Source organism: Cynoglossus semilaevis, chromosome 14 (assembly GCF_000523025.1).
Source record: "Cynoglossus semilaevis isolate Cse_v1.0 chromosome 14, Cse_v1.0, whole genome shotgun sequence".
Lineage (NCBI taxonomy): Eukaryota > Metazoa > Chordata > Actinopteri > Pleuronectiformes > Cynoglossidae > Cynoglossus > Cynoglossus semilaevis.
In genome coordinates this window covers 12,757,149-12,769,547 of record NC_024320.1, presented here as the reverse complement: position 1 = coordinate 12,769,547, position 12,399 = coordinate 12,757,149, and the positions used below count along the sequence as shown (strand labels likewise).

The window sequence follows — 12,399 nt, the reverse complement described above, 5'->3', positions numbered from 1 at the left end:
GTATATACGTATATGTGGAGTTTATTAGTACAACTGTTGCTGTTCCATGGTGGTTGGATTAAACAAATATATATTAAATAAGGGGTTGTTAGGTCTTCTTGCTTCTATGCTCCAAGACTATATTTTGACTTAAAATAAATAGTTCATATATATATATATATATATATATATACACATATATATATAATTATGTGTGACCAGAGTGATTGCTCTTCAGAGCTTTATTATTGATGAGGTCAGTGTGAATCATGTCCTGATTCTCTCCTCTCTTGTCTGTTTTTACTTTCCTAATTATTTGCTTTCCTCCCCTGTCATTGGCCTTTTCTCTCTGCATAAATTATGTGTGTATCTTTGTGTGTGTGTGTGTGTCACTCTATGTGTTTGTGTGTGGGTGTATAACTCGCATGGCCTAATAACTGTCTTGTATCTCGCTGACTTTTTCTACCATCTGCACACAGAATCACTGTATCTCTCTGTCCTCCCCGCTCTCTCTCTCTCTCTCCCTGCTTCTCTCCCTATTCATTTTGTCTCTTTCTGGCTTTCTCTCTACCTGCATCCCAGATTACATGGATACACATTTTCTCTCTCATTCTTCGAGTTGTTTTTCATCTATCTGTGTTTAAAGATTTGATATTTAAAAGAAATGGAAATGTTTGAAAAGCTCAAGGGACATCTCAGCACGGAGCAGTTTGTGTCTGTCGTACACAAAGATTAGGTGAGCTAACACGGCTCTGGAAAAGTCCCAGGAACATTTTCCCGGGTGTATCTTCCATGGAACCTACAGTCTAACGCTTGCCTCCCACCTCTCTCTCTCTGTGACATACAGGACACACACACACACACGATTAAAAATGGGTTTCACTTCTGTCTCAAAAACGTGAAAACACAGTTTTAAATATGACCACGACTGACTGAAAGAAGTAACGGACATCCTTACCTACAACGAATTCAGCGTTAAGTGAATGTCAATGTCCAGAGTTGGTCTTTAGAGACAGAAAGGTAACCAAGACTTTGAAAGCAAATTATTTACTTTTTCTGTTCCACACATTTGAGGGTGTTATTGATGCGTTGTTCATTACCGCACCGATCGCAGAACTAGGAATGGTGAACCAAACACAGACCCTTATGTAACGAGTTGAAGCCCAGAACCTGCCGTCTCCCTTAAATTCTCTGTTTGACTCTCTATATTTTCTTTCCCTCCCTGTGTCCCCTCCTTTGTCTGCTCCTCACCCTGTCCTTCTGTCTCCGCAGTCACTGTATACATCAAATTCTAGACAGTGTGTCTTACACCCACCAACATGACATAGTGCACAGAGACCTCAAGGTGTGTGTGTGTGTGTATGTGTGCACCTCATTGTGTTGCATTGTCCTGCACCCTCTGCACAAACGATGATTCCTACATGCCCGTGTTTTTCATTGCTCGTGCTCTGTTGACAACTGCCTGGTGCCTGCTGTCTTCCTGTCTGTCCCTCGGTCTGTCTGTCCCTCTGTCTGTCTTCCTGCATATCTGCCTGTTTCCAGATTTTGCTTTTGGGACTTTTGTTGCTTTTTAGGTTCTGTACCAGAATAGTAATTCCCAGTGGGTCTGTGCAGACACGAGTGCAGTGAGTGCAGTGAGTGCAGAGAGTGAGTGAGTGATGTCAGCGGTGTTCAATGGATTTATAGCACAGGCTTCTAGACTAAACTTTTTTTTTAGTGGAAGACAGTGTTCTTTCTGCATCAGAATAAATTACCCAGGTAAATGTACAGGTTTAGGAAAAGTGTCTATAACACAGTTGCCAACACACCCTGTGTTGAAAACAGAAACTGTGCAACATCCTATTAAACAGTGAACACTGATGATCACTCTTCACATCATTTTTGTCTTGATGTGTTTTTATTACTTAATACTAGAGCTGTGTTGTGACTTTGGGTTGGGTCAAAGTTCAGGTATGATAAATGAAGTGTGATCAGAGTTAGGCCTGAGATCAGACTGTTGGATATTCTCAGAGTACACGAAAATTATGTTTGTGTGCGTGCGTGAGTGCGTGCGTTTGCGTGTGTGCGTGTGGCAGGTGGCTGCCGCTGCATGGATACTGGGGGTGCTGAATGTGTTCAGACTAACCTGCTCCCCCTGCTGTTTGCATGCAGTCATTGCATCCAGCAGATCCTGGAGGCTGTGCTCCACTGCCATCAGATGGGGGTGGTACACAGGGACCTGAAGGTGAGTCAAATGCAGGTGTCTGTCTGTGCAGCTGTGTGTCTGTCTGTGTGGTCTGTGAGTCTGTTGGTGTGTGGAGGGATTCAACGGTGTGTTTGTCTGCCTCTGGCTTGTGCAGTAGATTCTCTGATGGTAAGTTGGGTGAAATATCATGAAATGCATCATGCCACTGCACGTCTTTGTGTCTTTATGTATACACATGTGCATGTGTTTGCAATTTGAAGAGAATGTCTGTAAATTGTGTTCGGTGTTTAATTAATTTAAGTCAGTTTCTGACTGCAACAATTATTCATTCAATAATTGTTGCAGTCATACATATGAACACATTTTCACTGTAAAGTTAAATTACCTTTCTGATCTTGATAACGTATAATAAAAAATATATAACAGTCATGCGACTGAGGGCTTCCTCATTGGACATTGAATCTGGTTAAAAGACTGTTTATTTTTTATATTATTCAGGTCTATACTCGGTGGTTAGTTACAATGCCATGGAAAGTCCAAAGTATGCAAAAAGTTGTTTTAGGTATGGGGACATTTATTTAAATAGTAACAGTCATTTGCACACCCAGATGTCCCGTCACCCTTTTTGGTAATTTTGAGATTTTGGTACAATGTTAAAGTCACAGTACATCCACTTAGCTAATAGTCTTTCCTGTAAAATGAAATCTGAATTCTATAAATACATAATGATACATAGATGTGCTTCCCAAAATGTGAGCTATTTCTTCCTCCCCCTCTCCCCCCGAGGAATCTAAGTGGGATTGAGTGACATGTAACCTTGTTACAAACTCTGAGTTTTTTTGACAATAGTTGTAAGTGATGCTTTTATAGAAATCCTAGCATTTACTGAACTGCATTATAGTATAATTTTATTTATTTATTTGTCACAATGCATAATTCAGACAATCGCTCTGTCTTTGTTGCAACAAATTGAAAGCCCATTGTAGTTCTATGACCAGCCAGCAGAGGGTGACACGAGAACTCTGCCAGAGTTGTTTTGCCGCCAGAGTTGTTTTGCCCGGACAAATGATTTATTTCCAGCCTCAAAAACTCAAATCTTTAAATGTCTGCCTTAACTTCACGGGACAGTGCGCTTGTCATATGGCAGCTGTTCGTTATCTTAGCCTTACTGTACACCAGCCTCTGTGCAGGACAGACACATGGTGTGATGCACTTTCCCAAGTAAGAATGTACAGAAACTTTTTACGCTCCCATCTGTCCTTCTGAGCCTCTCAATGTATATTAGAATTTAAGTTTAAATGTGTGTCCACGTTATTTTTGCTTTTCTCATACAGATACACAACTGTCTTCGACTGGAGCACCGCCATAAACAGACTTAAGGTCTTGACTAAAGGCTCATTAAAATCGCCTCTCGACTTCAATGCTAATGCTAACACCTAGGTTTTCATTTAACTGGCTCCGAGTATTTTACTTTTAAAAAACGACACGGATTTATTTGTTAATTGTTGTTATTAATTATAATTAATTTCTAGCAGTTGTTAAGGTGCTATATTTTTAAACCAAGACTCGTTTTGACTGTGATATATGTATTTGATGGAAAATGGGATTTTTAGACTTCTCATTGTCCTACGCGGCAAATTCATATTCTCCACTTGTTTACAGGCAAAAACCTCTAGACAATTAAACGTATTTATCTCACTCCATTATTCTGGATAATGAGGAGAGGTGCTCCAAAATGTCTCTTTACTCGTTGGATAAGTCGTAACTCTCTGTGTTTGGTGTCTGTGTCACACATGCAGCCTGAGAACCTGCTGCTCGCCAGCAAGTGCAAGAACGCAGCGGTGAAGCTGGCTGACTTCGGACTAGCAATCGAGGTTCAAGGAGACCAGCAGGCTTGGTTCGGTACGTTGTCTACACTCGACATATATGGAAAGGCAGACATGTTGTTGGTCAGTGTTTCAAAACTGAGGAGTCTTAAAAAATGGTTTTTGTCCTGAATACTTTTATTCAAGATATATTTTTATTTAAGGACCAATGAAAGCACATTAAAACCCCAATGTTTAGGAGTTGGTGATGAGTACAAATTAGAACTTGTCGACACATCTGTTCTCTAAGTTTAACAGATACAGTAACAATACCAGAAAAGATAGTAAACATTCTTTATAGTTTTCACCATTCTGTCACCTTGTGGTATTTCCTTCATCTTTGTCTTTGAACAGTTAAAGACATTCCATATCTACAAATAGTCTTGAAATAAATCCCAAAAGCAGAGAAATAGCTTGAGTTAAGACATTTGATAGGTGTTTAGGACTTCAGGAAGGCAGATGAAACAACTACCTAGGTCTTAGACAAAAAGAATATGAGTCTGTGACTTAAAACCACAAAAGGAAACATTACCAGCCACCGTAGAGACGGTAGAAAAGTAACATCTAGGGTCCGACATGCAAGAAACAACAGATTAACTCAATGTGTGTCTTCTGTGCTGCAGCAGGAACATCCAAAGATGGCCGCCTCCTTAAAGCCAGGTCTTAACATTAGGAACTAATTTGGCCTTCCTGTTATGCTGACGTGTTCGTCTGAACAGCCACACCAGCGGCTGACATTTTTGTCTTATTCAGTTGATAACAGAAGATTAATGGAGACAGGTGTGAGAACAGTCTCTCCTGGAGTTACTTTTGCAAACTCACCTGAATGTAGTCAATGTGTTTTTCTGAATACTTGCTTTGACCAAATGCCAAAAGCTAAATCTATTTTAAAAGAACTGCAGCTGGCTAAAAGCTCTGACTTCTCATTAAACTACATTTCCATAATGTACTGAGCGCAGGTATTTCAAGACTGGGTCTGAAATAGCTGCACATTCACACCCACACAGAATGTTCTCTCCATAATGTAGACTCAGACTTTTGGTGTGAGCTTCTGTGCTGAGCAGTGGGTGACACTCTCACTGCAGTCTCCCCTTTCTTTGGGCACAATACATTGTCGATATTTTTAACAAATTACTTCCCAAGATGCAGGATATGCACAAAATACAGTTCTTTATTGGAGTTAGTAGAGCCAGTGTCACAGACTGTCTGATATACCTGGTACAGATGTGGTGTAGGAAGTGCTGTGCATGGAACGGTGGCTGGTACATCGTCAGATCTCTCCATACTGCAGTAACAGATGCTGTCAGCTTAAATGTCTTTGTCCTTGCTATTTCTCTACATGACTGTTTGAAATCTTACGTCTAACCCGAAACAGCAGCAACACACAAGCAATTCCGTTTCAAACCATCTTGATTATGAGGTTTGGTGCAAGAATGTTAAAAAGTCATTCATCATTGTCCACCAACAGTTGTACTGAATTACGTGTAGGCGATACACGCGCTGGTAGAAAATCCATCTCTAATTTATGTTTTGGTTTTCACATTCAGGATTTGCAGGAACTCCAGGCTACTTGTCCCCAGAGGTGTTGAGGAAGGAGGCATATGGAAAACCTGTGGACATCTGGGCATGTGGTGAGGTCTTTGTCAGTGTCTGTCTCAACACTGCGCCCCCTCCTCACACTTGTCCTGTCACATAGACACTTGTTGTGTTGGTGTGTTGCACAGGTGTGATCCTGTACATCCTCCTGGTTGGATACCCTCCGTTCTGGGATGAGGACCAGCACAAGCTCTACCAGCAGATCAAAGCGGGAGCCTATGATGTGAGGACTCCTCTCTGTCGGTTATGTCACAAAAGAAATGAAATGTTTGCTACATTAACATAGCATTGCCTCTGATGTCTGTGTTTACATGCTCGTCTACATGTCAGTTCCCCTCCCCTGAGTGGGACACAGTGACCCCCGAGGCCAAAAACCTGATCAACCAGATGCTGACCATTAACCCAGGAAAGAGAATCACAGCCCAGGAGGCTCTGAAGCATCCATGGGTCTGTGTAAGTACACACACAAATCTGAAAAACCAAATACGCTCATACTCATACATATGGTACACAGACTCTGGTCTGTGGTTTAAATCCACTCAGAGCAAGTTTCTAATCACGTCTGTCCATTTATTTCTTTCCAAAGGAGTCATCTCTAAAATATATTCTGATAAATGGTTGAGATTATCTCTAAACAGTTCATTTTTGAACTCAAGTGTATGAGTGGAGGTCATTAAGTTCTAAGTCACTTCTGCAAAAGGTATTTCCACCAGGGAATTCCTTCTTTGTAGAATTCTAGGAATTCACACCAGGTCCCGACTTGCTTCTTTGCCTGAAATCCAGTTCATTTACCTTTGATAAAAACAATCCAACAGAGCCACATTTGAGGGTTCAATCAGTTTAAAAAAACCCTGTTCAAATAAATTGTCACGCAGCTCAACACAAAGATATAATGATAAAAGTCATCAAAGCTGTTGAAGACAACTGAGATGCATCTTTACATATTTCAGTTGTTTTGATTCATGGTTCAAGATCCCTTTATTTGTCACGTGTCACATGTACAAGTTCCTCGACAGTGAAATGAAAATGAAAACGACCCAGATTTTGCAAGTAAGAAAAAAACATGAATTAAATTTTAAGTAAAACAAACAAAAAATAAATAAAAATAAGACAACATGTCCATATTTTTCCCAGTTGTGAACTGGGAATTTAAAATGAGTGTTGGTACTGTCCTGTGGAGGGTAAAGAAGCTCTTCTTCAGTCTCTCTGTGTGGGAGGTGCTTACCCAGGCGCAGCCACCCTGACAGTTTACTGCTGGGGTGGTGGATATTCCTGATTATTGTCCTGGCCCTAGTCGATCTCCGCCTGGTGTATAAATCACTGTTAAAAATCTCCACCTTTGTTGGAAATTGTTCAGCTTTATCTAATGTTCTTGGTCCATCGACAACCATCGGATCTTCAGTGGTTCCTCTGAGACAAATCAGTGAATCCTGTGTTGAAGTCGTGACTGAGATCAACTATATACCTGCTAATGATAATTGGTAGCAGCGTTGTTCCGACAGAAGAGAGAATACCTTGTCTGTAATTTGACATTTGTTGTAATCACTGTGAGAACGGAGAGTCAATTTAGAATTAATTCCAATGAATTGCCCTCTCTGTAATTAATTAACCTTGATTTATTGGGTGGATTTAGTGGGCAGTTTGGGGTTTGGGGTTGGTTGGGCCTGTAAGTGTTGCAGAAGACTTTTGATAATGAGAGAGAGGAGGGAGAGAACACTGTGCTGGATGAGGACTGAAGACGGAGGGACTAATAGAAAAGGTGACAAATGTGATGGTAAACATGACAAAGGGGATGCAATATTTTTCTTATTGCACATATTGAATTATTGTATGGAGTTTGCATGTCTTCCTCATGTCCATCAGGATTTTCTCTGTTCACTCTGAATTGCTATTTCTACAGCTATTTAAACAAAGACTGATGTTTTCCAACACAATCTTCATCCATCAAAATCATAAACTCAGCTGTGATGACAGCTTCTGTTCTAATATGGCTGTTATTGCCGGTGCCGTTTTGTGCTGACCTCTGCTCCTTCGGTCTGTCCTCGTCTCCCACAGCAACGATCCACAGTGGCCTCCATGATGCACAGGCAGGAGACGGTGGAGTGTCTGAAGAAGTTCAATGCCAGGAGGAAACTTAAGGTCAGGAAAATCCTAAAAAAAACTCCTCACTGTTTGTAAAAGCAATTACATCATCGCTGTCATCTGCTGCATCAATCTGTTGTACACTTTAACCTGACTTTGTTTTCACATTTCACATTGGTTATATTCACCTGAGTCTACAGATTGTAATAATACATAATTACTAATAATTAATTGGTGTTTTCGGAACACTGATCTTAATGATAAATTATGGCACAATCTAATTCATATTCAATATTGTGTCCGAAAGACTCACAAGGATATGGAGACTTTCTTTTCCCTCAATGTGCAGTTAATGATAAATTAAGTAGAAATGAGTGCCTAGAAAATTCCACTCTCACTGGTGTCCTGTCATCTCCACCAACAGGGGGCCATACTGACCACCATGCTGGTCTCCAGGAACTTCTCTGGTGAGTGCTACTCATAAAAGATGTGAGGGAGAGTCAAAGAAACATGACCACGTCCTTAGAGGCAGATGAAGGGGGAGGACAGCATGACATCCTATCTGTGCTCTGCTGCACACACACACACGCACACACAGAAACACAGTGGAAGATGATAGACGACCGTGTCAGTGAGAGCAGGAAATACTCCAGAGAGGTGTTAGTGGCTTTTTAGCCAAACTATAATAAATAAATCAGTTCTGGCCTTTTTGACTTTAGTGCTTGGCCCTCAGACCACAGATCTCATAAATGTGATCAGCCCTCAACATCTCAACATTTTTATTTGTTTGAAAATGATTTTGTCCTTCTTTGTGTAATGCAAAAATAAGTTTGAGTTTTTTCTCTGGTTCCGTTCATCTGCTGTCTTCCCTGTGTGTGTCTCAGTGGGTCGACAGACCACGGCTCCTGCTGCCGTCAGTTCTGTGCCTGGAACCACTGCAGGCATAGTGGAGCAAGGTGAGTGTGTCTCTGAGATGCAGGTGTTTGTGTTTATGTTTGTATGACTACTTCCTGTTCTTTTCTCACTTCACCCTTTACTCTCACTCCAGGAAACTCTATTTATTTGTCATTCCCCACTTTTAATCGTTTTAAAATGTTCAAGCCCCACCCCATGACAGCGACCCCGTCATTTTATGTTATTTGAACTAATACCAAACAACATTGCGATTTTAAAGGAACCAAAATCAATAACACAAAGTTCAAAACGAGAAAATAAAAGTGAAGTTGTGACATCATCACTTGAACCTTAAACATTTTCTGCCATTTGTCACACCCCACCTGTCAGGGCCAACCCCACACTCTGAGAAGCACTCCATTATTAAACATTTCATAACCACACGTTTAGTTTAAAACCTGTTTCTAATTCCAATATCCTGTTCCTGTTTTTCCTAACGCTTCTGAAATGTTTGCCAAGGTAAGCACCTCTTATCATTTCTATGTAAGGATTTGGAATAATGTTTTCAGTTTTTGGATCTGTTTGAATAAGGCACATATGTGAAAGCTTTGGACCTGATCCAGGATCTGTACAAACACTCTAAACCATGTAACCTCAGGGGAAGTCAAATCAAAAAGGTCAAAGAAAAATGTTATGACTTTAAAAGTATAACTAAATAATAATAACTAAAACACGTGAGGAAACGTCTCTCAATGGTCTTCAAATGATCTGACGAGTTTTATTAATAATAATATCATTGTCAAGTGTCGTGCTCTTAATTTTTATTGCAAAATCATACACAACAGTGTAGTGCTACTTTTCAAATGGCATTATCCTTGATAGTGGTATAAATAAATAAATAACATCAATGGAAAAGTGTGTTTTAGTGTTGATCCTAAAACCATTTCCCTGATTAAATGATAAAAGCATTTTACAAATCATTTGATGGCAATGGTAATGTTTATTTCTTCCTCTAATGTCTGGGTGTTTCCTACCCATCAATGAATGTTATTCTGCTCCTGAGATGAACAAAGCCATTACTACACACCTGAGTCGCCCTTCTACTTTCCTCATGCTTTTTAATTATCGTCTCTTCCTCCTTCACCACATCCTCCTCCTTCTCAGTCTGTGCCTGTGCGTGCATCTGTGTGAGTGTGTTTGGATTATATGCAGAATTAGTTAGATTTTTTTCTCTCTCTTCATGCCCTGGGCTTATATCTAATGCCTTGGCCAGTGGCTCCTGGTTGGGAATTGTCAGTTGCAGTTGTTTGTTTATCTGTGGGGATTGTGATGTCTTTCTACGGGACAGACAAGAGACTTTCATTTCTCTAACAGGAGGGATGGGGTTTTCTTTAAGAGTGATGTGCAGGGAATGTTAGAGAGACCGCACAGTCGCTCCATTTCTATCATCCATGCTCATTTTTGTAACGTGAACCACCTCACCCTCGGGTGGCTGCGATTGTTTTCTGTTTAAAACAGTTGTCATTGTGAAGGAGCATGAGTATGTGTACGCTTCCATCTGAGGGTGTGTCGTTCTGCCTCTCTGCAGCAGCCAAGAGTCTCCTCAACAAGAAGGCTGATGTCAAGGTAAGACAGCTCTTCGTCCCGTCTCTCCATTTACCCCCACAGTCCTCTAACATGTTCATCTACCTCCAGATACTGCTCTTCAGTCAGGACCACCAATGTTATTCCCCTAATATCTCATATGTAAAGGGTCTTGGGGAAATTTGACTTAAAAGCATTCGTTTTAATGCTATTATGTTAATGTTTTTGGCTTCAGAGACAGAGCACAGCTGTAATATCTGTGTCATTCCCTGCTCTTCACTCTTCATTTCATGTTGCAGCTCAAAGATGCATGAAGACCATTTGACCACTTTCTGTGTGTGTTTCTGTGTGTGTGTGTGTGAAAATACAAGCTGTACATCTGTCTAGTAAAAGTATGTCTCCCAGCTTTTTACTCTTTGAGCCCATTGTTAAATACGAGTTAGAAAAGTGTGTTCACTGGTGTAAACCAGTAATTCCATTCCTAAAGTTCATACTCACAGATGTATTGTTCCTGCAGCTACAACTTTAGTTCAGTGAGCGCTCTCTCCATGTCCTCAAACCTAATTAATCGCTAATATTTTTGGCTGTTATTTCAGTTTTTTAGGCCACTGTTTTGACACTCATTTAAACAAATGAAACAACTAAAGAAAACATTGAAATTAATTAGAATGTCTGCACCCTGCCAGTGATAGATATATGTCCCTGTTGGGGGCCTGCCCCACAATTTGGGAACCACCAATCTAATGTATTTGTGTAATACAGAGTATTAGAATGTTTGGCCTAAGACCAATGAAAAGGAGGAGGAGGAGGGTGGTGGTCGACTGTGGTGACCTCTGAAGGGTGCAACTGCAAGATAAGACACAGAAGACTGCTGCGGTCTGGACCATGGGCTATTTTTTTTAAAAACAGTGCGTTGGCAGAAGTGTCTTCTGAGAACAGTCTCAGTGACATCAGCAGTCTGTCGCTGGCAGTGATAGAGACTGTCATTATTAACCTTGAGTTCATATCCAGTGTTTTTGTGTATGTGATTTTGGAGGTTGGATATAATAATTAGCATGTAGCTCAGTGACTGTTTTACCCACAGAATAAGAGAATGTGTTGAAGTAAAACAAAGTAAGCTGTACCAGAGTTAAGGCCACGTTGTTTTTTTTACTCCATAATAATTGGTTAATTATCAATTATATGATAAATATAATCGATTATATAATTTTCTGAAATGTGTTAATTGTTTTTTAAGAGTCTCTTCAGACGTGTTGATAGACTCACATGACTCTCCCACCTCCGACCTCTCCTCCCTCTTCATGCCTATATCTTTGGTGCACAGCTCTGCCCTCTGTCCAATGAATGGCCTGGTGCTAATCTCAGATTATTTCCTACCAGATGATTTATCTGTTATTACATAACTGCAGCTTGTCCCTTGATGCACCCTGATGTCATACCACTTTTTTTTTTTTTTAAGCATTTTTAGCATTAGTGCAGACCCTCACTGTTTTACAGTCACGTGTTAATGCCTTTGCATGTCAATGATGCATCTCCACTTTATTTCTTGAAACTTTTATTAGAGCAGATATGACTCTTTAGAACGCTGCAGGATTCTACAAAAACACATTAGTATTTACATTATGGCCTCTGTGCATACACCAGGAACAACAGAAAACTTTTTGTGATAACTCTAGTAAAGCTGTAGTTTTCTTTGGGAATGACAATACATCAAATAGCTTGTACTAAAATCCACTGTTGTACAAAACATCCCAAAAAATCATTAAAAAACCCTAATGGGACATCCATCACAAGACGCTGCTATTCAAAATACACTTTTGAATGGCAGTGGCAGGCAAGTTTTTATTTAAATAAATAGTGGAAAAAAGTAGAAAAAGTTGTACCATGCAATTATGGAATGTTAAAAAATAATATAGTATATATATTATATATCTATATTATATATGTATAATATATATAAATAAAATAAATAAAAAATGTTGTTCCCTGAACAGTTTTTGGGGCAGTGGTGGCTTAGTGGATAAGGAAGTGGACCTGTGTCTGGAAGGTTTCAGGTTTGAGTCCACCAGCTGCCAAGTTGCCACTGAGGTGCTCTGAGCAAGGCACCGTCCCCACACACTGCTCCCCTGGTCCTTAAATCCCACTGTTCACTTTGGTGATGGGTTAAAGCAGAGGTCACATTTGGTTGTGTGCAGTGGTGAGCTGTGTCACAGT

At 40.2% G+C, this 12,399-nt stretch overlaps 1 protein-coding gene across 8 annotated transcripts in view; it reads left to right on the top strand.

Moving 5' to 3' along the window:
- Positions 1-12,399, top strand: part of camk2b2 (calcium/calmodulin-dependent protein kinase (CaM kinase) II beta 2) — a 27,445-nt gene that overhangs the window by 8,893 nt on the left and 6,153 nt on the right. For 4 of the 8 annotated variants that reach the window (XM_008325161.3, XM_008325162.3, XM_025062476.1 and 1 more), the window contains 9 exons: positions 2,131-2,203; positions 3,964-4,066; positions 5,577-5,660; positions 5,754-5,848; positions 5,956-6,078; positions 7,681-7,764; positions 8,132-8,174; positions 8,592-8,663; positions 10,190-10,227. In XM_008325161.3, coding sequence (XP_008323383.1) covers positions 2,131-2,203; positions 3,964-4,066; positions 5,577-5,660; positions 5,754-5,848; positions 5,956-6,078; positions 7,681-7,764; positions 8,132-8,174; positions 8,592-8,663; positions 10,190-10,227 — 715 coding nt within the window. Of the gene's footprint in view, positions 1-2,130; positions 2,204-3,055; positions 3,386-3,498; positions 3,545-3,963; positions 4,067-5,576; positions 5,661-5,753; positions 5,849-5,955; positions 6,079-7,680; positions 7,765-8,131; positions 8,175-8,591; positions 8,664-10,189; positions 10,228-12,399 lie in introns of those variants that run through there. The other 4 variants (XM_017038735.2, XM_017038736.2, XM_025062477.1 and 1 more) reach the window with 3 other exon arrangements.